This window comes from Carcharhinus amblyrhynchos, chromosome 10 (assembly GCF_965287045.1).
Source record: "Carcharhinus amblyrhynchos chromosome 10, sCarAmb.v2.hapA, whole genome shotgun sequence".
Lineage (NCBI taxonomy): Eukaryota > Metazoa > Chordata > Chondrichthyes > Carcharhiniformes > Carcharhinidae > Carcharhinus > Carcharhinus amblyrhynchos.
In genome coordinates, this window is record NC_137333.1 from 81,536,809 (window position 1) to 81,561,460 (window position 24,652).

At 40.0% G+C, this 24,652-nt stretch overlaps 1 protein-coding gene across 4 annotated transcripts in view; it reads left to right on the forward strand.

The window, feature by feature from the left end:
* nbeaa (neurobeachin a) overlaps window positions 1–24,652 on the forward strand; it is an 825,376-nt gene that overhangs the window by 739,737 nt on the left and 60,987 nt on the right. For all 4 annotated transcript variants that reach the window (XM_080197464.1, XM_080197465.1, XM_080197462.1 and 1 more), the window contains 2 exons: window positions 4,007–4,159; window positions 9,436–9,603. In XM_080197464.1, coding sequence (XP_080053590.1) covers window positions 4,007–4,159; window positions 9,436–9,603 — 321 coding nt within the window. The remainder of the gene's footprint in view (window positions 1–4,006; window positions 4,160–9,435; window positions 9,604–24,652) is intronic.

The following is a 24,652-nucleotide window of genomic DNA, read 5'->3' on the forward strand; positions in this document are numbered from 1 at the left end:
CTTTTAACATTTTTAATACAGAAGATAAAGGGTATGTATGGTAGATGTGAGGCTGATTATACAAGTGGGAATCAGGCTGAATGTTGGAAGTTCATAGAAGTGGAAAGAAAGTATGAGGAGCAGAGAGAGAATATGAGAAGCAACTGGCAGATAGCATAAAAGGGAATGCAAAAATGAATACTAAAATGGTGGGAAAAGGAGGAATGATGCCAATTAGAGACCAAAATAAAGAGCTTTACATATGGAGATACATAGAAACGTACATAGAAAATAGAAGCAGGAGTAGGCCATTCAGCCTACCAAGCCTGCTTCGCCATTCATTATGGTCATCAAATTCAATATCCTGATCTTGCTTTCCTCCCATATACCTTGATCCATTTAGTCCCAAGAGCCATGTCTAATTTTGTCTTGAAATCACACAAAGTTTTGGCCTCAATTATTTCTTGTGGTAATCAATTCTACATATTCACCAATTCTGTGTAAAGAAATTTCTCTCCATCTCCATCCTAAAAGTTTACCCCTCAGCCTCAAAATATGACCCCTAGTTCTGGACAGTCCCACCACCTGGAAAGTTCTTTCTGAATTTATCCTGTCTAATCCTGTTAGAATTTTATAAGTTTCCATGAGATCCCCACTTGTTCTTCTAATCTCCAGTGAATATAATCCTAACCAACTTAGTCTCTCCTCATATGACTGTCTTGCCACCCCAGGAATCAGCCTGGTAAACCTTTGCAGCACTCCCCCTATAGCTGGAACACCCTTCCTCAGTACACCAAAACGGGTACACATTACTCCAGATATGCCCTCACCAACTCCCTATACAATTGCAGTGAGACATCCCCATTTCTATACTCACATCCTCTTGCTTTGAAGGCCAGTATACCATTTGCTTTCTCTACTGCACACTGTATTTTTGCACTTAGTTTCAGTGACTGATGTATGAGGGCACCAAGGTTTTGCTGAGTTTCCAACTCTGTCAGTTTACGCCCATTCAAATAATAATCTGCCTTTCTATTTTTGGGACTGAAACAGATAATCTAACATTTATCTATATTATACTACATCTGCCATGAATATGCCTATTCACTCAGCCTGTCCAAATCACACTGAAGCATCTCTGCATCCTCTTCACAGCTCACCCTCCCACCTAGCTTTGTATCACCTGCAAACTTGGAGATAATATATTTAGTTCCCTCATCCAAATCATTAATGTATCATGTGAACAGTTGGGGTTCTAACAGAAACCCCTGCAGTAGTTTCTGCTTGCCAGTTGGAAGTGGACCTATTTATCCCAACTCTGCTTCCTGTCTGCTACCCAGCTTTGTAGCCATCTCACGACATTACCTGCAATTCCATGCACGTTAACTTTACGTAGTAATCTGCTATGTGAAACCTTGTCAAAAGCTTTCTAAAAGTCTAAATAAACCACATTCACCAGTTCTTCCTTGTCAAATCTACTAGTTACATCCTTAAAGAATTAGAGTAGATTTGTCAAGCATCTACCTTGATATCCCTTTTGTAAATCCATGCTGACTTTGTCTGACTGTGCCACTACCAACATCAGGCTCACTGGTCTAGGGATCCCCATTTTCTGTCTACCTCCCTGTTTGAATAGTGGGCTTACGTTAGCTATCCCTCCCTCCTCCACAATCTGTGGACACCACTCCAGAGTCCAAAACCTTTAGGAAAATGACCACTAATGGACCTACTATTTCTAGGGCCACTTTCTTAAGTGCTCTGGGATGAAGGTTTTCAGGCTCTTGAAATTTATCCACCTCCAATCCCATTAATTTAACCAAAACCACTTGCCTGCTAATACTGCTTTCCTTCTGAGCTTTTCACTAAAACTTGTGTTTCTCAGAACTTCCAAGACCTTATTCATGTCTTCCTTTGTGAAAACAGAAGCAAAGTACAAATTTAGTTCTTAGGCCATTTCTTTGTACCCTGTTATGAGTCCCCCCATTTCTAACTGTTATGGGTCTACATTCATTTTTGTCAATCTTTCTCTTTTCACAAACCTTTAGAAACTTTTAGAAACCTACAGAGGACTTGGCTGAGGTACTAAATAAAAATATAAGGAATAGGAGCTGGAATAGACCAGTCAGCACCTAAGCCTGCACGACCGTCCAATAAGTTCATGGCTGATCTGATCATGACCTCATAACTATTTCCCTACCTATCCACGATAATATTTTGACTCCCTTTTAGATCAAAAATCTACCTCGTTCAGTCTTGCGTATGTTCAATGGGCCAGTCTCCACTGCTCTCTGGGGTACAGAGTTCCAAAGATTATGAAGCTCTCAAAGAAGAAATTGTTCCTCATCTCATCTTTAATGTGAGGCCCCTTATCGCCTTAACTGTGCCTTAGTTATGAATTCTGCAACAAGGCAAAGCATCCTCTCAGCAACTATGCTGTCAAGCCCTCTCATAATCTTATATGTTTCAATAAGATCACCTCTCATCTAAATTCCGATGCGAATAGGCCCAACCTGCTTAATCGTTCCTCACGAGACAACCCTTTCATCCCTGGGATCAATGTTGTGAATTCTTCTCTGAACTGACTCCACTGCAAGTACATCCTTTAAATAAGAAGATCAAAACTCTACGCAGTATTCTAGCTGTTGTCTCACCAATGCTTTACACAATTATAACTACAAGTCTCTACTTTTATACGCCATTCCTTTTGCAATAAAGCAAATTCGATTTGCCTTAATTAATTGCGGTACTTGCATGCTAACTTTTTGTGATGCATGTAAGTATACCAGATCCCTCTGTGTGCATTGCAAATAAACATTAACATTAAATGACATTAAAGTGCTTGTTAAAATGCAAGAAAAGCAGCAATTTATCCATTGGAGCAGTCATTTTACAAGAGTTCAATATCTTTCTCCCATTCTCTTAATGTGAACAAAATCCTCTGGCCTCTGCATAAATTAGAAACTTAACACCAGAAACAACAGTTTCTGAATAAATGCACATTAAATGTAGACAATCTTAAACAAAGTTAGCTAATTTAATGTGTAAATCTTTTATAAGTAAATACTAATAACAGAAAGTGCATTTACATTGAAAGTAGTAGGCGATTTCATAAACCATGGGTGATTCTGAAATTATTTATTTTTACCTGAATTGCGAAATTAGATGATAGTCTCAAACTAATGGTGAGGTACTTGTTATTAATATAGCATTTTAATTGAAGCCTCGTGGCAATGCACACAGTGCTATGACCATGTGCAATATTCAATTCAAACAGGGTGGACTCAGAGGAGAGAAGGATACGAAGACAAGGAATATTAGGGATGAAGGAAAGAGATGGGGAGTGAGAGAGAATAGAGAAAATGGGAAAACAGTGAGGAGGGGAAATATGTCAGTCAAAATGCTGGATGACAGGCTGAAATGAGTGAGGATAACTCAGCCATAAAACTTTATAAGTGGCAGAGTGAGGAGAATGGGAAGCAGGTCCACAGCTCTGTCAACCAGTGAGGAGTTCACCTGACGAAGGAGCAGCGCTCCAAAAGCTTGTGATTTCAAATAAACCTGTTTGACTATAACCTGGTGTCGTGTGACCTCTCATGTTGTCCATCCCAGGCATCTCCATATCAATGAGGAGAAAGCGGAAGTGTGGAAGAGCACAAAACTTTATTCACTAAGGAAGAAGTTACATCAAGCACTTATTGTTATTTAGTTACATCAGTGGCATGTTTTTCCTTGGAAATGGCAGAGATTTATAATTGACAGTCTTTCAATTTTAAATACAAAATTTACAGTAACGCAATATAACATTATGCTTCATTGCACAAAATCCTTGCTGCAGGTAAGATAACTTGTGCTGTTTTGTCTAATTGTTCTCATTATAATCAATTCTCAGACTTGGTGTGTTACCCATCATTGTCTAAATTAATGATAATTGTAATGGTGAAGTTTGGGAAAAAAATCTTGAATTTTGTGTCTCAACAAATGTGATTTTTAAAAATGCTTTGTTTCATTTTGTCTCTTTCTTAATCAGGAGCTAATCCCAGAATTCTATTATTTACCTGAAATGTTTGTGAATAGTAATAACTATAACCTTGGCATCAGAGAAGATGGAACCGTTGTTTCTGATGTTGAGCTTCCAATTTGGGCAAAGAAGCCAGAGGATTTTGTCCGCATTAACAGAATGGTAAGAATGATATCTGATTCTTGTAAAATGACTGCTGCATTGGATAAACTGCAAGTAGCCGTTTTTCCAAACTGCATGTGGCTAGACATTTCCCAGAGACTTATTCATTTAACCTTATTAAAGCAGAGTATTCAATACTAACATGATTTTTGTCTGACCTCTATGATGTCACCGAAGGACAGAAGCAGTGAATGTCCCTGATAATGTTGCATGATTGTTGGGTTCATCAATCATAATTTACCAGCTTTAAAAAGCTTCTCACAGATGTGCATCTGCAGTATTACTCAGCCATTCAATCCCAGCAGGCTTTTGCCGGGTGGTAACCATAAATAGAACACATTCAGCTCGTTGTTCAAGTATACTAAAGATGTGAGTGTGAAGGCTACTGAAGATAAGGGATTCTGGGATTTTTGATGTTCGTTTCAAAACTGCAGTGGACTCATCCCCACTGTTTATTCGTAATAATTCAGGTTTTCATCATATATAAAGTCTAACTATCCATCTTCACAACTTTACAAAATAACTTCCTTAATTTTTTTAATGTGGTCAAAGAATTCTCTGTAGTTAGACCAGATTCTCTTCTGAACTGAATCATTGGCTATCTTCAAATAATGCAGTTCTTTGCGTGACTTGACTGTAGGCCAACTGCAGTCAGCTTGAGGTCAAAGAGTTTGAACTGCTTGAAACTGGCAAAATGGAAGAAACAGATATTAAGCAGTTAAAAACTTAGAAGTTATTATGATTGCAAAAATAAAAAATCTATTTAGAATATTCATTATTTCCTACCAAAAATAAGTTGTACAAATTACTAAGCCACTGACTAATTTTTCTTTGCATTTAAGATATGTATTATCAGATGCCTTGCCCTAAAACTCACTGCTCCTAAATTGAGTGAAATATTTGTTCCTTTTCAGTTGTGGGCTAACGGAAGATGCGTTAGAGTAGCCTATGATATTTTAGCAATCAGTTTTCGTGCCTTTTCTGTGTTTCCTCGGTGTCTATATTTGCCTTGCAGATCCAAATGATTATTTTCCTTATTCTAAAGCCCTCTGTAACAGAATAATGGACACAAATATACTTTAAAATAGTTGCATAAACTTAATGATATTTTAATCATAATGACAACGAGATTTAATGATGCATTAACATTTCTATATTTGACATAAAATATAGAGAACACTATTTATTTGATGAAGGAATGCTGCAGTTTAGAAATATTGGGCTGTATTTTGCACTCATCAGCTGGGTGTATTTAATAATATGGGGCATGGGTGGACTCCAAAATCATCGTGTTAACATGCTCAATTGACCCTTGATTATTGAATTAAATATGGCGAGTGGGTACTGAAATTACTCTACCCATGCCATAGCACAGTTGGCATGGACAGTTGGGTGGCAGTCTTTTTAAAAAACGTCTTATATTGCTGGAAAGGAAGTGGGAGTACTCTCTTTGGGTGCCCTTTCCGCAACAGAGTCCATCCCCCATGTTAGTACCCCATCATCGTTCTTCCTGCCCGCTTGCTTGGATTGACCGACAGCTTCCTAGGGCAGGATAACCTCCCCAGTGAGGGGGAAATGTCTCATTGACAGTCAATTTAGCCTTCCCGCGGCATGTTATGGCTGCAGAGGCGACTTGATTCTGTGTTGACTTTTCTATGGGGTGGGGAGGTGTTTGCAAACTGTGTGGCTCCCCCCTCCCCCCTGTAATATTCTGCCCATTTTTAAAATCAATTGCTGCAATTTGACACCACTGATAAGGTTAGCATTAGTTGCTCATCCCGAATGTTTAAGGTAGTGGATGGGAGTGCCGATCAAGCCTAATAAGTGGTATTGAGTGTACTGAGTGTTGTTGGAGCCGCGTCCCTTCAGGCAAATGCACTGATTTGTGCATTGTAGATGGTCAACATGCTTTGGGAAGTCAGGAGATAAGTTACTTGCTACATCCCCTGACCTCCTTGTAGTTTCTATATTTAGATGACCTTTGAACTTCCTTCACTATCGCTGGGCCAAAAATCTGGAACTTCGTCCTGAAGCGCTGTGGCATTTTCAGAAAAATACTGTGAGATCATTTAAATCCATTTAAGCAACAAACTGAATCTCAGTTTAATATCTCATGCATAAGCAAGACTGAGAGTACATTGAGGCTTGAGCTGATATCTGGCAATTAACATGCACATCATATAAGTTGAAGCATTTGCAACAATCTTCAGCCAGTCTTCGACACGTGACCTGAACCTAAGAGATGAAATGAGAGTGATTCCCTTGACATCTATGATCAAGGGTTTGACTGAGTGAGGCATCAAGGAACCCTAGCAAATGTGAAATCAATGGGAATCAGAAGCATAGCTCTCCACTGGTTGGAGAGCCAGCATAAAGAAGGTGGTTGTGGTTGCTGGAAGTCAAATCACTGCAGCAATTCCTCAGGATTGAGGCCCAATCATCTTCAGCTACTTCATCAATGACCTTCCCTCATCCTGGGCGGCACGGTAGCACAGTGGTTAGCACTGCTGCTTCACAGCTCCAGGGACCTGAATTCGATTCCCGGCTTGGGTCACTGTCTGCGTGGAGTTTGCACATTCTCCTCATGTCTGCATGAGTTTCCTCCGAGTGCTCTGGTTTCCTCCCACAGTCCAAAGATGTGCGGATTAGGTTGCTTGGCCATGCTAAAATTGCCCCTTAGTGTCCTGAGATGTGTAGGATAACGGGATTAGCGGGTCAATATGTAACGATAAGTGGATGGGGCCTGGATGGGATTGTGGTTGGTGCAGACTCAATGGGCCAAATGGCCTTTTTCTGCACTGTAGAGTTTCTATGATTCTATGATAAGGTCATAAATGGGGATGTTCACTGATGATTGCACAATGTTAAGCATCATTTGCAACTCCTCAGCTACTGAAGCGCCCAGTGCCCCTTTGCAACAAGAATGGGTCTTAGTGAAATTATCACAGACAATGAATCCAGATGACCCAGGCTAATATTCTGGATATCCAGGTTCAAATCCCACCAAGGCACATGGCAGAATTGAATTCCATTAAAACTTAGAATTGAATTTAGATCTAATTGTTGTAAAGAACCCATCTGGCTCCCTAATGTCCTTTAGGAAAAGAAATCTGTCATCCTGACCTGGTCAGGCCTACCTGTGATTCCAGATCCACAGAAATGGTTGACTCTTAACTGTCCTCAGGGATGGGCAATAAATGCCAGCCATCCTGTGATGCCCGCATCCCTTGAACGAATGAAAAATAGAGTAACTCACTTGCTGACTCTCCAAGCCTGTTCACCCTGTGCAAATCACAAATCAGAAATGTGATGAAAGGCTCTCCACTTGCCTCAGTGAGTCAGCACTATCAATACTAAAGAAGCTGAATACCATCTGGACAAAGCAGTCCATTTGATTGGCACCTCATCCACTGCTTTAAAATTTCACTCCCTCCACCAACAACATACAGCGGCAGCAACTCACCAAGGCTCCTCCGACAGAACCTTCCAAACCCATGACCTTTACCACTTAGAAGCACAAGGGCAGCAGATGCATGGGAAGGCACCACCTACAAGTTCCCCTCCAAGTCACACAATACCTGATTTGGAACTAAACTGTTGTACCTTAACTGCTGCTGGGCCAAAATCCTCAGACTCCCTCTGACATAGCAGTGTGGGCATACCTATACCACATGGACAGCAGCAGTTCAAGGAGGCCGCTGAGTACCAGCTTCTCATGGACGATTAGGGACAGACAGTAGTTACAGCCATATCCCTTGAAAGATTTTTTGTAAATTGCCAGGCAATTGCTATCTCCAAATAGAGAGAATCTAACCATCTCTCAGTATTCCTTTTATTTTTCTTCATCCATGTTTGGAATGAATTTTGTTGTGTGCAATACCAAGATAATAGGCCATATTTTATGTGCCCTCGCTGGATGTGTTTTCGGCAGGGGAGAGGGGGAATGTAAAATAGGGCAGCTACCCATCACACTTCTATGTGGCATGATGAGATTTTGAAAGGCAATATATAAATCTAATGTTTGACCTTAGATTTCTCACATCCCTCCTTTTATTCAGACAGTCCAAATGGTGATTTGGCCCAATCCACGTGACATAACTAGGTCATGTTAACTGCTGTTGCTTTGCAAATAGGAGCAGTGATTACTGCATGCCTTGTGTGTGTTGTTAGAATGTATAGTTTGTCCTTCAGCCATACCATTTTTCTGCTACGACATTGTCAAAATAAGCAATGCCACAGAATTTAAACAGTGTTGAAAATTTCATCAAATTATTAAATTTGCCATGTGGCATAGTACATCTGATTTTTTCAAAATATAAAAACGGCATAGTTTCGGAGGGTCATTTGACAGCTTTTCAATGAGGAGATTAGAACCTTCAGAATTCTTTTATAAGAAGCTTTGGTCTAGTATTATTGCCTGACAAACTCTTAGATTTTAGTTAAATTACTGCCCTACTATAGAGAATTGTTTTAAATAAGAATTATTAAATAGAATTAGCACTGCTTTAGTTCGGGAATGCTCAGTCTAGTTTCAAATGGTCCAGCGAGTGGGCCCATACGCTTTGGTCTTTGTCTTCTAATATTCATCACATGAATATCTGCCTATTGTTGTAAGTTCTGGAGAGCTGCTTAAATATGATGATGGCAGCTAAAAATGTCAGCATAATTCAATGAACCATGCTGACTTGACCTTGAGGATGAGTGCATTATGATGATTTGTACTTTCTAATTCTTAAATTATTCGGTGAGTGGAGAAAATGAAAATGTATGAGGTCAGACTACAGTGATTTTATATGATCAGGCACATCTGTCATACATTTTCTTAAAGAAATAATATTCCTTTTTTGTCTTATATTTTAAAATTGCTGAAATTTCCATGCCGATAATGCTAATTGTAATTTTATTTATTGTAATGTAAATATTACTTACATAAAGTTTTGCTTGGATATTATGAAGGGATTGCCATGTTATAATTTTTACATTTTACTCAGAAGTGTAACCATTATGTTTCTGGGCAACATCGTAAAAACAGGCAGTAATTTGATGGTTACATGAATCAAATTCATCAACATTTATACTGCATTTTGAAAATGGCAAAAGTATTCTAGCGTAACAATTCTCCATTACTGCATTAAATAATATTTTAGGGTGGAAGAAAGAAAACCAAAACGCAAGCATAAAGGATGCAGGCTTGATAAATATTTTACCATGAGAATTGTAATACAATAATGTTCCATAGCTCTATTGTTTTATTATTTTTAAATGTCTTCGTGCAGGGTCTGGAAAGTGAATTTGTTTCTTGCCAATTGCATCAGTGGATTGACCTTATTTTTGGATACAAACAGCGAGGCCCAGAGGCAGTTCGTGCTCTCAATGTTTTCCATTACCTGACTTATGAGGGTTCTGTGAATCTAGACAGTATCACAGATTCTGGCATTAGAGAGGTAAGACCTAACAATATAACAGATGCAGTAATCAATGCACTTACATTCATTTTTTGTTAGAACTTTCTACAAATGCTGCCAGCAATGTTATGCTTCAGAGACCTACTCAATATATGCCCCTTAAAGAAAATCTTTGCACTGAATGCACAAAGCCTTTTTGTAGCTATTTGGCTGGGCTGAATGTTCATTGGGCTGAGGATGTGAGTTTGAAGACAAGTATGCCTGCAATTTTGATCTACTGGTTGGTGCACTGGTCTACCAGCATGTACCTGTCTCAGGTGTATTTTCATTGAGACTGACTCTGGGTCAGTAGTAGAAGGGGTTATAATGATGATAGCTACCTGCCTGACAGAGGTGGGAAGTTAAGGCAGATAATCAAAATACCTATTAAGGGTACTCATCAGACATCACATGGAATTTGCAGACAGAAGATGGACCCCGCCCGCTTAAGCCAAAGCCCAAATGGTGGTAGACCTGCTGCTGGCATCTTCATGTTCCCAAACCATGTTTCCTCCCAACTGCAGGATTGGGACCCAGGGACAAAAATTCAGCTCAGTGCCTTAAATTTAGGGCAGGATTTTCTGGCCACGTTTGCCCAAAACCGGACAATCCCACCTGAGGTTAACAGATCTGTCCATGGTCGCCTCTCACCTGCTACGATTCCCATGGTGGATGGAATGGGAAAATTCATTCCATAGCGTGTACCTAGTTTCAATATATTTGAGATTGCAGCAGAATTTTCTCGTCTCACCCGCCATAGGAAATGTAGTGGGCAGGACTGGACCTCCAAAGATCCATTTACCTTGAGTGGGATTTTCTTGGGACGAGCACAGCGAGAAAATCCCGCCCTGCATGATTATTTCACTACCAGCTTAAAGTTATAATATTTCCTGATACAGAATTTAACTATTGGTGCTAATGCCCACCCTAGTTCATCCAGTCTTATTATCCTCCCTGTCCCTAAAATTTGAAAATGTCTATATATTTCTAATATTTGTTCAGTTCCTTTAAAAAATTATTACTGATTCTGCTTTCGGTACAAAATTTTTTTAATTCTTCAAGCCCTCGGATTGTTTTTCAGTTTGCATTTCTTACTTTATTTCTTTTGGATAACCATCAGAACCATTTTCTAAGCTTATGGGGAGTTTTTAGAACCTCAGTAAAAACTTTGGAAATCTGAGTATAATTGCATATAATTCACATTGACTGTATAGAAGTCACAGACAAATCTTCAAACTGGTGAATTTGCCTCTTTTATGCCATGGAAATTCTGGATTTTTTTTACAATCTATGGAAGGTCCAAATAATCACCATGGAGCATGGATGGATGCACAGTATTTACTCTTCCAATAAAATGTAAAATGGAATAAGGTTTGGAACATTTGTCATGGCACAACAAGCTACTACAAAGATATAGTTATGGGAGATCCGTGTTTTCAAAATTCACCTTCTGTCTTTTCTTTAAACCCGGAACATCTCAATCCCTTTTAGAAAATAACCTACCTGAACAAAACATCTGTTAGGGACAATTGAAGGCAATTTTGAAATCATCAATGTGCCCCATGTTAACTTACTCAACTCAAACAGCGACTATCTCTGTCCTTTCCGTATTCCCTTTTTTTTTGGACAACTCTATTTGAAGGTCACAACATAATTTTAATGGGCCCAGAGAAATCCTTTTAGGAGTATTTTTGCACCATTTAAAGCTGTGTATACGTGCAACAAATCTGCCACTAAAAGACGAAACTCATCATTATCACTAATGTCATGGTATAGTATTTCACTACATTGAGCTGTGTAAAATGAAACCACAAAAAACCCTTTTAAACATTTGGGCTGTTGAGTAAACTTACACTGAGTAATGTCATGTGTGAGATTTCTACAGATAAATATATCTTAATGACAGGTCAATTAGTGAGATGATTAAATTAAGCTTATAGTTTCTTTACATTGTTCTGAATTGATAACATTAATGCACATTGTTTCCATCAAGAATGTTTTTGATTTATGCCTTCAAAACAGTTTTGTCAATGTACTGTGCCAGGGATTTTCATGAACAAAAGAACCACTAAGGGGTTTTTAATATTTATTCAGAACATTATGAATATGTGCCAGCTGGTATGCAAAGCTTAAGAGAAATATGCTCTGAAACTACAGTGCACCAGTAGAGCTGTGGTACTGTGCTACAGACATCCCTAGATATTTACCATCTGTTGTATGCAATATAACAAAAAATGCACAGCTATAAAAAGACTTATTAATAAAAATACTCAAAGTCAAGTAGAAAGCTTGCAGAAGAGCGTAAGAAATTACATTATCCAACCATCCCTTTTGGTCTTAATTTTGTGCAAAGCACAAGCTTTAGTAATCCTTTATATAATGCCATTAGCAAACTTAAATCCAAAATATAAGCAGAATATTTTGTGTTGAAAAACTAAAGTAATGTAAATAGATACGGCAGCTGACCAGGTAGTTGTGGTTTCACATCCCATGACTGCCTGCCAGTCAAGTTTGCCTGTTATAGTTGGGATAAATTTTGTTAGTTCTCTGTCAGGCTGTGTAAGTAGAATGTCTCTTTGAAGCAGAACATTTTGCCAAAAGGGAAAATAATGTCCTTCCCTGCCAAAAATATGTCTCTTGTTGGCAGATTACAGAGCAACATAGGCATGGGTCATGGGGAAGCCTGCAACCTTGTCTGACCTACCTAATAGATTTTAGAAACACAAGGAAGGGAGAATTAAGTAAAAAGTGCATGTCCCATATGTGCTCCAGCATGCTTCAGTGACATATGTTTTCTTCAAATCTTTCTAACTTTGTTCCACATCAACAAAGTACATATTACATCATACTTCTATTGTTCCACTTGGATAAGAAAGTAAGCAAATGCAATCCAATGTAAATCCACTGATACCAACTGCCACTTCTTGGTCGACTCAGCAGACAGTATAATCGTTTGGATATTGACTTATTTGTGACTGGTTTTCTATCACTGATGTTAAAAAAATTCACTAGCTAGAAGAAGATGAAATGCAAATGACAATCACGATTTAAGACGAAACTCTTGTTTCCTTAGCCAGATGTTCAGTTGCCAATGTACTATATAATGTGAATATATGATCATTTTCACTGAGGTCATTTTGTTTTGTTTGGCTTTAATGTTACCCTAAACATACAAACAATACAAAAAATGCAAAAGATGTGGGAATGAGATACTATCATTTGAAAATGACTGATCTAATTTCATGTCTGCTTTCTGCTGAATAATGTCTGCCTCAACTATCAAAACAATTCCTCAGAATGTCTTACACCCCATGTCAGTTCAACTTTGTAATTTAAAGTTCAATGTGGTATAAATTATACCGCTTATACACAGAAAAGCTTTATGTGTGCTTTCATTTAAAATGTCTCAATAACAACGTATGGACAAACATACCTTCAAAGTTTGTTTTGTGCAATTATAATGGAAGGAAAAAGAGCTCTGATAACATATTTCTGATTTCGGGAAAAAAGACTACACCAGGCAGTGTACGTGAATTTCCTCATTACTGGGGAGGATGGATGACGGCACTGTCTTTGCAGCATGCTTGCTTGTCATATAAGGACCTGACTTTTCTCCTCAAATGTTGAGATTGTTTGATGACAGTGCGGGGTTTTGTTTCATGGTGGTCCAACTTATAGGCTTTGAGATTGGCTTTCAGAACATCTTTAAATCTGAGTTTAGGGCATCCTGTGGTGTAGGTTCCTGTATTCAGCTAGCTGTAGAATACCATCTTTACACAGAAGGAAAAGGAGCAAGAGTAGACCGTTTGCCCCTTGAGTCTGTTCCATTTAATAAGATTCAACTTTGAATGTATTTAATGACACAGTCTTCACTGCTCTCTGTGGAAGAGAATGCCAAAGAATTTCCTCTGGGGGAGGAAATTCCTCTTCAATAATTGGGAAGCCCTTCATTTTGAAACACTATCCTTAGTTCTGGATTTCCCCTCAAGGGGAAATCTAGAATACCTTTGGATGTGAATCACAGGATTGGCCCAGTGAATCAGAACTCTAATGACCGTATTCTCAATATCAGGTACGAGACATCTTGGAAGAATTTTGGTGTTAGGAATTTTACCCCGTCACCTGATGAGCAGTGAAGATGTAATATATTTAATTGTTTATATGAGACTTGTGACTGTCTATGCCTCAGTGTCTCTTAGAAGTGATATGAGAACCACTGCCTGATAAATTTTTATCCTTGTTTTGGAGCAAGCTCTATGTTGCCTTCAAAGCCTGTAGGAAGCCTGCCTTTGGATGATTTCATCATCCAACATACTTTTGTTAGACAGAATACTCCCAAGAAAGCAGAACTTCTGAACTGAATTGAAGGGTGTATTGTTGCTTCTGATTATGGGGTCTTGAAGGTTGTGGCAAGATGCAGATTAGTGCAAAATCATTGTTGGTATAATCCAGGTCAGAAACTCCAAAATGTTTTTGAGGTCAACCATAAGTTTTGCATTTTGAATTTTGGCACAGATAAGCATATGATGTTTCACTCCAGGTATGATTCAAATGATCCACGAGTTCTGACAGTTCCTCGATTTTGGTTTTTAATTCTGCATTCATGTTGGGATTCATTACCAATTTATTTTTCTGTGACTGATACTCAAGTCTTCTTACCAGTTCTGGTTTTTGTTAGTAAACTCATATTTCAAACATGAAGGTTGGTTTTCTATACTAATTAGTTTTTCCTTCAACTACTCATTATTGTCAATAAGTGCCATGTGTTTGACCACAGTACTTGTTAGGAGTTTAGTAAGATCAACATGATCAGGTACCTACTGCAATCCAGTCATCACCATGTTACTTTCTCCAATAGTCAAATTATTATTCAATAAAAATCTACCACTTCCACAGGTAACCTAGGGACAATTCCACCCATAAAAAATATGATTACTAAGTCACTTTATAAATTGATGTTGCACAATAAAACAGGTGCATAAGTCTCATTAATACTTTTTCTTTCATCAAATTATCTGGAATGCAAATTGCATCATCAGCTACAATCAATGACTGATCTGCTCCAGTATCTCTCAAAATATTAATTTGTTTACTTGTTTTGTTAGAGGAGTAAAGAAACACTTCTCCCTTTGAGACAAAACATCTAGACTTTCCAGTAGCCCAACTTCATTTAGCAGTGGTCAAGGAAGACACCTCTTGACTACTCTGAGCCTATCCTCCTTTCTTCTTGGTTCTGGGGGTAACTGCTTCACGTGTACCACGGTCATGATTTCAGAACCCATTTCCTTTTCAGGTAAAGCTGTTTCTGAGGATTCCTTAAGCGTTCCTACAATAGTCAGCAGTTTGCCATTCAACTTCCAATAATGGACTTTCAGATGTCATGTATAATGGCAATAAAAGCATGCTGGTTTATTTTTACTCCTTTTATTCTCCATACTATCATTGGTCTTGACTGGAATATCTTCTGCTTTCTCCCTAAAGCAAGACTTTTTCCCTTTCCTCCAGTTTCCCTGTGGGTTTATAGATGGAGATCTACTGCCCCCTAACTGCCTATGGTGATGTATGATATCCATCTGCCAGAACCACTGCTTCTTGAATCTTAGAAATCTTACTATCTTCCAAGTGTGACCTCGTAGCTTTTGGGGTGCTATTTGGAAATTCTTCTATTATCATTAGCTGTCTCACATTTTTAAAATTACATTCTACCTTTAGTGATTGAAACTACCGGTCCCACAGCATTTTTGGTTCCACAAGCAAATTCGACACACCTTTCATTTAATCAAACTCATACGCCTTTAGCACCACAACTTTAACTATCGTATAATCTGGAGATAGTTCATCTTAAAGTCTAGAATACACATTCATAGCCTTCTCAACCAAAACATTTTGCAAATGAGAATTTATGTGTCTTAGGCCACTTTAGCTTTGTAGCCACCTTTTCAAATGAGATAAAATATCTCTTACCTCCATCTTCCGTGAATTTAGGCAGTAAACAAAAATGTTTGTTAAATCAAAGCTCCGAACAGGACCTAATTCCTCATCAGAGCTTCTAGATTCTCTTTTGCTCTGTAACCTAAGCTTTCCTCGAGACAGATCATGCTGTCTGATTTCTTCATCTCTTTCCAACTCAAGCTCATTTCCATTTCTTTTTCTGATTCTAGCATTTTAATTTCCATTGCTTTTGTTCTTTTTCTTTTCCCTCTTTTCCTAATTCAAGCAGCATGACCTTGATTGGTTAAGGCATTGCCCTGGAGAATGAATCAGGAAACGGCTGTCAAATACTTTGTTTTGCTGAAACAGGCGCAAGTGTATACATGTTCTTTCTGTCTGTAAATTACAGGGTTGTGTATTAATGTGTGGAGCATCCAGTAGAGAGACATGCACACGCTGTGGGCCCAACTTAAATTAGCGTCAGTATAATTCCTAGCATTCTGGCAAATCTTGTTCAATCACGGAATCACAACTAATGTTGGACAATATATTAAGTTTTGCCAAGCACTTGATGATTGAGTGTAGTATGTACCTTACCTATTGCCAATATTGGCTAGGACATGCTGTTTGATATGATTTGCCAGTCTTTGGGATATATGGCCTATAAACTAAGCATCACACAGGCACCAAAATGTATTTACCACATTATTCATTTGTGTGATAGGCAGAATGACTCTTTGGCTTAATGGTACCATCCTGTTAGTGGCAAATACCACTTGTGTTGCTACTGCATAGTAGCTAGCTTCATCCTGTTGCTTACATTTTTGAGATACCTTGCTCTTCCAGGATAAGCCTGGTCACTTTTTGGGGCCAAATGTGATGGCTTGAGACACATTCATGAGTGATATATAGCATGAAATGACCTGATCAGGGTTCCATTATCCGTACTTCTGCTTCAAGCTTGCATGGAGAACAGATGGCTCAGCACTATGTACAAGGTTGTCCATAAGATCAGTTTGAAAGTGGCATCTCTTTAGGCCTTACCTTATCTATGGCCAATTCTGCACAATTTGAATTGGCCAAATGGTTGGGTGAATTGTTCCAGTATTGAGCAAGTTTTCCATACTGTGAAGGAGGATTCCTTCATATTTCCGAACACTCTGCAGGGCTTGCACACCGATAGCAATACTGTGTTTATTTACTCATTTGATATTGCTAACCTATTCACCAATGTTAGAATCATGAAACCATGCAGTGCAGAAAGAAGCCATTCAGCTCATGGAGTCTACACCAACAACAATTCCACCCAGGCTCTATCGCCATAATCTCACATATTTACCCTGCTAATCCCTCAAACCTATGCATCCCGGGACACTAAGAGGCAATTCAGCATGGCCAATGCAACTAACTTGCACATGTTTGGATTCTGGGAGGAAACCGGAGCATGCGGCAGAAACCCATGCAGACATGGGGAGAATGTGCAAACCCCACACAGACAGTGACTCAGGCCGGGAATTGAACCCATGGCCCTGGAACTGTGGGGCAACAGTGCTAAGCACCATGCCACCTCATGTTGCCCTTATGGAAGCCACATATATTTGCTCTGAAACACCATCATGGCGATTTTGATTTACCACCATCGTATGGCCGCAGCTGGAGTAGTGTGTGCAGTTTTGGGCGCCGTACTTACGCAAGGATATTTTGGCCTTGGAGGGAGTGCAGAGGAGGTTTACTAGGCTGATGCCAGAGTTGAGGGGGTTGAGCTATGAGGAGAGGCTGAATAAACTAGGCTTGTACTCGTTAGAGTTTAGAAGAATGAGGGGAGATCTCCCCTCATATAAGATGAGACATATAAGATGATGAATGGGATGGATAGGGTAGAGGTGGAGAGACTCTTCCCGCTCAGAAAGGACAGTAGGACTAGGGGGCACAGCCTCAAGATAAAGGGGGGGCGGTTTAGAACGGAGTTGAGGAGGAACTTCTTCACTCAAAGGGTGGTGAATCTCTGGAATTCTCTGCCCATTGAAGTGGTGGAGGCTGCCTCGCTAAATATTTTTAAGACGCGGGTTGATGGGTTTTTGATAAGAGAGGGGATTAAGGGTTATGGGGAGAGGGTGGGAATGTGGAACTGAGCCACAACAGATCAGCCATGATCTTATTGAATGGCGGGGCAGGCTCGAAGGGCTAGATGGCCTACTCCTGCTCCTATTTCTTATGTTCTTATGTATGAATCAGTGTGCGATGAACTTATGAACTCAGCAACTTATGGAGTTGAGTTCAGCTTTAATGACACCTTGTATGCCCAAATAGATTATATTGCTATGGGATCCCCTCTAGACTCAGCAGTTGCAAACGTCTTTGATGGGTTCAGTGAGAAACGTGTCTTCGGTGGAATGACATCTAGCCACCTACCCTTTGCATATTTCCGATACATGGATGATATGTTTGCTCTATTTCAACCTGCAGCTGCATGTAATAATTCCCTTACATGTCCTAATGGGCTCCATCCTGCGCTCAGATTCAGTTTTGAGATGGAGCAGCCAAACAAACTTCTTTCCTTGATGTACTAGTTGAGAAATCTACCAAGAGCTTCTCTACCAGCGCCCACTGAAAGCCTAACTTCACTGGTCAAATACGCATTGGGATTCTTACTGTTGCAATTTATTTTCTTCTGCACAGACGTACGGGGTCAGTCCTCAGAATGCAACAAAAAGAAATAAGCAATTGCGGCCATTTCCCAACTGGTGCACGTGCAAGAGACCCAAAGATTGGTTCCCGATCTATGAATTAAAGATAAACACCTGAGTTTCAAAAGTTACTGGCCTGTAATTTCAGCATTTGGGCATTTAACATGTTTCAATTTTCTCTTTCTGTTATAATAGAGAAGGATTGGATAGGTTTGGGCTGTTTTTTTTTAGAGCAGAGAAGACTGAGGGGTTACCTCATTGAGGTGTACAAGATTGTGAGGGGCATGGACAGAGTGGATAGGGAGCAGCTATTCCCCTTAGTTGAAGGGCCAGTCATGAGGAGACACAAGTTCAAGGTGAGGGGCAGAAGGTTTAGGGTGGAAGTGAGGAAAAATTCTTTTTACCAAAAGGGTTGTGGTGGTCCAGAATGCCCTGCCTGGGAGGCTTGTGGAGGTGAGTTACCTCACAACCTTTAAAAAATACCTGGTTGAGCACTTGCACGACATAACATCCAAGACTATCGGTCAATGCTGGGAAATTGGATTAGATGGGAAGTCAAGTATTTTTTGTGTGTCAGTGCAGATCAATGGGCCAAAGGGCCTCTTCTGCACTCTATGATTCTATTTTAACCCCCTAGTTGATTTGAAAATTAGCTCATGCAGTATTCTGCATGAATAACCCTCAAATTTGAAAAGTCTAATCCATCAACAGAAATGTAGTAGAATATACCTCTTGGCCACTCATGAAGCTTGCTGTACACCCTGCTCTAGATTGCAAGAAAAGGTGTTAGTATCACAGGCAGCGTGCATCAGTGGTATCACAAAGAAAATCAGAGTTACACTCTTTTGCTGTAATGTTGCACTGAGGTTCAGGCTTCCCCAGGGTTATATAGAAATTGAACTAAAGGATCAGAAGCATTCTAAGAGCGCCTGAAACCTATCAAGAGCAGACTGTATGGAAATTCCCAGCAAAATCCAGGAAGTCCCTTGGCCTTGCCGTCATGAATTGGAGAGGCAGGCAGTAGGTCCCATTGGAAATTTCCAGCTCCCACCTCTTCTACACCCTTCCCTCATTCCCAATAGTATTCACACTTAGTATTGCATTAGATACTATTAGTATAGTATCCAAACCAATTTCAGACGGGTAGTGTTTTTCTTTCTAAGTAAATAATGGTAAAACTGTTGTTGAATTGTGTAGATTTTCTGTTGGTTTTTCTTGAGTTTTGCTTTTGAAATCAAGCCCACATTCTTCCCTGCATTTGTGGTTGGATTGCCCTTGAAAATGACAGTCTCGTCTTTATCTAATATCGCAATGTGTTGAGTTATTTCAGTGATTTTTTTAAATTAAAAGTACTTTGGTTGCCAAGAAACTAAAAGAGTCCTTAGTTCTTATAAAGGTGTAGCAATGACTACAGGAATGAACTATAATTGAAGAATTGTTTAGTGAACTGGAAGTGCTTAAAGTCAGTGACATTAACTCAATCCAATCTGGTGAGATAATGTAAGTTTTAAGTGTAGGCAATAATAGCTGGTAATAGATAGAAAGGGGTTACTGAAATAGATTTTAAAATAAATGAAACATGGAATGGCCCTTATGGTGCTATCTAGTGAGTCACATTAGTGAGCTCAAATTGTGTATTTATCTTAAGACTTTATTTCTCCTTTAACAATCATACAATATGCAGCATATGAGGCAAGAGATGGTTCACCATTTTATAATAACACTGATATATCATTTATCCATAAAAGTATGATTGTACATCACATTCAATTTAAGTGCAGGTCCCTTATTGTAAAAACATTAATACAATTTTTCCTTTGTTTCTCCAGATAATGAGGAAAATAAGAGTTTGAGGAGAATTTTGCAGTGATGTCACAGATAGTAATAGGCATTGTACTCCCAGTTTAAGGAAGTGGTGGGATCCTGCCATTTGAATGACAATCGGAAGTGTGGCATTTTTGAGATCATTTGCACACTTAGATGATTGTTTTTAATTAATTTAGTGGTATACATTATTCTTTATTTAAATTCTCCCTGGTGTAGGTCAAATCATGAAAATTTTGTCAGCAAAGTTGCTTCTTGTCTCACTGCTAGTGAGAGTAGGAATAGGAAGATTAGGCAGATAAATGCTTGGCTTAAGAGCTGGTGCAGAGGGCAGGGATTTAAATTTGTGGATCACTGGGATCTCTTCTGGGGCAGGGGTATACCTGTGCTGGAGGGGAACTAATATCCTGGCAGTGAAATTTGCTAGAGATGGGGGGGAGTTGATGGTTAAACTGGTTTGGCAGAGGGGTGAAACCCACGTAGTAGGGAAACAAAATAAAGTTGAGGACAGCGTGGAAGTTAAAGAGGGGGCACATTTAGTTGTAAAGGCAGTGTCAATAATCCTAGTATTAGACAGGTCAGGCAAAAGCAGGACAAAGAGCAAGGGGAATCTAGATTAAACTGCATTTATTTCAATGCAGGAGACCACGAGGCAAAGATGATCTCAGGGCATGGATGGAAATATGGGAGTGGGATATATAACTATTCCTGAAACATGGCTAAGGGAGGGACAGGACTAGCAGCTCAATGTTCAGGGTACAGATGATACAGGAAAGATAGAATAGGACTCTCAATGTCCTTGGGGTTACCATTGACCAGAAACTCAACTGTACTCACTACATAAACACAGACAAGAGCAGGTCAGAGGCTAGGAATACTGCAGCGAGTAATTCACCTCCTGACTCCCCAAAGCATTTTCACCATCTACAAAGCACAAGTCAGGAGAGTGATGGAATACTCCCCACTTGCCTGAATGTGTGCAGCTCTAACAACACTCAAGAAGCTTGACACTATCCAGGGCAAAGCAGCCACTTGATTGGCACCACATCTACAAACATTAAATCCCTCCACTACCGACGCTCAGTACCAGCGCTGCTGGTATCCAGAAGGTGCATACCAATAATTCACCAAAGATCCTTAGACAGCACCTTCCAAACCCATGACCATTTCCATCTAGAAGGATGAGGACAGCAGATAAATGGGAAAACCACCCCCTGCAAGTTCTCCTCCAAGCCGCTCACCATCCTGATTTGAAGATATATCATCGTTCCTTCGAGTTGCTGGGTCAAAATCCTGGAATTCCCCCCCAGATGACATTGTGGGTCAACCCACAGAACATGGACTGCAGCGATTCAAGAAAGCTACTCACCATCACCTTCTTGAGGGCAATTAGGGATGGGCAATAAACGCTGGTCAGCCAGCAATACCTATGTCCCACAAATGAATAAAAAAAGAGGTAAGAGAAAAGGAGGAGTTGCTTTTTGATCAGGGAAAACATCACGTCAATTCTGAGAGGAGATATATCCAAGGGTTCGCTAAGTCTTATGAATAGAACTGAGAAATAAGAAAAGGGAAATCACTTTGATAGGGTTGTACTATAGCCCCTAAATAGTCAGCATGAAATTGGGGAGCAAGTATGTAAGGAGATACAGTTGACTTCAAGAAAAATAGGGTGGTAATAGTAGGGGACTCCAGCATTGACTGGGACAACCCTAGCATTAGGGGCTTGGATGGAGAGAAATTTGTTGAGTGTATTCAGGAGGAATTTCTCATACAGCATGTGGATGGCCTGACTAGAGAGAGGACAAGCTTGACCTCCTTTTGAGAAGTAAGGAAGGGCAAGTGACAGAAGTGTTAGTGAGGAATCACTTTGGGACCAGCGACCATAATTCCGTAAGTATTAAGATAACTATGGAGAATGATTGGTCTGGTCCAAAAGTCAAAATTCTAAATTGTGGCAAGGCCAATTTTGATGGTATTAGGCAGGAACTTTCAAAAGTTGATTGGAGGAGCCTGTGGGCAGGCAAAGGGACAGCTGATAAGTGGGAGGCTTTCAAAAGTGTGTTAAACAAACTTCAGGGTAAGCACATTCCTTGAAGGGCAAGGCTGGTAGAAGTAGGGAATCCTGGATGACTCAGAATATTGAGACCCTGATCAAGAAGAAGAAGGAGGCATGTGACATGCATAGGCAGCTGGGATCAAGTGTATCCCTGAAGAGTAGAGAGGGTGATAGAGTAGAATTAAAAGAGAAATCAGAAGGGCAAAAGGGGGACACGAAATTAAGAGCATAAGAAATAGGAGCAGGAGTAGGCCATCTAGCCCTTCGAGCCTGCCCCGCCATTCAATAAGATCATGGCTGATCTGAAGTGGATCAGTTCCACTTCCCCACTTTCTCCCCATAACCCTTAATTGCCTTGTCTATCAGAAATCTATCTACCTGTGACTTAAATATATTCAACAAGGTAGCCTCCACCACTTCAATGGGCAGAGAATTCCACAGATTCACCAACCTTTGAGTGAAAAAGTTCCTCCTCAACTCCATTCTAAATTGCACCCCCCCCCCCATTTTGAGGCTGTGCCCTCTAGTTCTGTTTTCCTTTCTAAGCGGAAAGAATCTCTCTACCTCTACCCTATCTAACCCCTCATTATCTTGTAAGTCTCAATAAGATCCCCCCTCAGCCTTCTAAACTCTAATGAGTACAGGCCCAGTCTATTTAATCTCTCCTCATAAGCCAACCCACTCATCTTCGGTATCAGCCTGGTGAACCTTCTCTGTACTCCCTCCAAGGCCAATATATCCTTTCGCAAATAAGGGGACCAAAACTGCACACAGTACTCCAGTTGCAGCCTCATCAGTGCCTTGTACAGTTGCAGCAAGACCTCCCTGCTTTTATATTCTATCCCCCTCGATATAAAGGCCAGCATTCCATTCGCCTTCTTGATCACCTGCTGCACCTGCAGACTGAGTTTTTGCGATTCATGCACAAGGACCCCCAGGTCCCTCTGCACAGTAGCATGCTGCAACTTTTCACCCTTTAAATAACAATCCCTCCTACTATTATTTCTACCAAAGTGGATAACCTCACATTTGCTAATGTTATACTCCATCTGCCAGGTCCTTGCCCACTCACTCAGCCTATCCAGATCTCTCTGCAGACTTTCCACACAATTCGCTTTTCTTTAGCAGATAGGGCAAAGGAAAATCAAAAGAGCTTCTACAAATACATAAAGGGCAAAAGACTAGGGAGAGAGGTTTGTTTTTAAAAAGCATTCTGACAGTTCCATGGGTAAGATGGGTACAGAGGGATATAGGCCAAACATGGATATGCTGTGTACCCTCCTCATCCAGTCTGCATTTTTCTGTCCCCTCCCCTCTGGTCCATCCTAGACCCCCCCTCCCCTCCAGTCTGCCCTGCCCCTCCCCTCTGGACCCCCCACCACCCCTCCCCAAAATTCAAACTCCCCGGTCTCCCTATCTGGGTCTCTGGGTTACTAGTCCCATGAAAATGCCTCTGCGCCACTTGCTCCCCTGAGAGACGAAGGTTGGGTGAGACAGGGGCTTCAGAATCCCAGCGAAGATAAGGTCATTCAGAATGGCAATCTGATAAAGACTGGCACTCTTGAAGAGGTTGCGAACCACAGTAACGAACTCTAGAAATGCAGCTATTTCAACAATGTTTTTCTGTTTTGTTTGGAAAGTAAACTGGAAAAAAAACTGTTTGAATTTTTAAAATAGCATAATTGTGAAAATATATTTTTCTCAAGATGATAATTAGGAGCTTTTTACTGGTGGAAAATTTATTTGGTGCATTGACAGTCAACATCTTATGTATTGGTGTTTGAAAACAGTGAACCAAACTGTTATTCTTGTTTCTATTGTTGTCTGTTTTCCGATCACAATGATGACTAGTGTTGAAGGAAAATGTTCCACAGTTTGATTATATCCCCCAGCCATTCTGTGAAATGCCTGAGAAGTCAGACATTTTCAGATGTGATGATCAGCTAGAGGGTATTGATTCATTCATCCTTGACAGGTGACACTGCCGTATTCAATGCTAACCACAACAATTATGATGTTAAGATGTTAAGAAATGCGAGGTTAAGAAATGAGAGGAACCAAACATTTTTTTCCCTCACGTCAAATTAAAAACTAACACCTTCTCCCAATAAAAAAGCTGATGTTTGGACAATTTAGCCATACTAATACCTGAAGGAATATTTACAGACCATGCTATTTAAAGTAATGTTCTTGTTTTGTCCTGCATGGAAGGGCACTGAAACGGAAGTACGTGAAGTTGGACTAAAATACAGACTACAGAAATTCTACGACACATGATACTGGTAGTTTCAGGAAGTAAAGTTTTATGATGGGTTTTATCATTCTTAATTTCTGCTATTGGTTTTCTGATTGGAGTGCAAGGTTTTCAACAGAGTGTGAGTGAAAGCAGTATGGTGGCACAGTGGTTAGCACTGCTGCCTCACAGTGCCAGGGACCCAGGTTCAATTCCTGGCTTGCGTCACTCTCTGTGTGCACTTTACACGTTCTCCCCATGTCTGCATGGGTTTTCTCCAGACGCTTCGGTTTTCTTTCTCAGTCCGAAAGATGT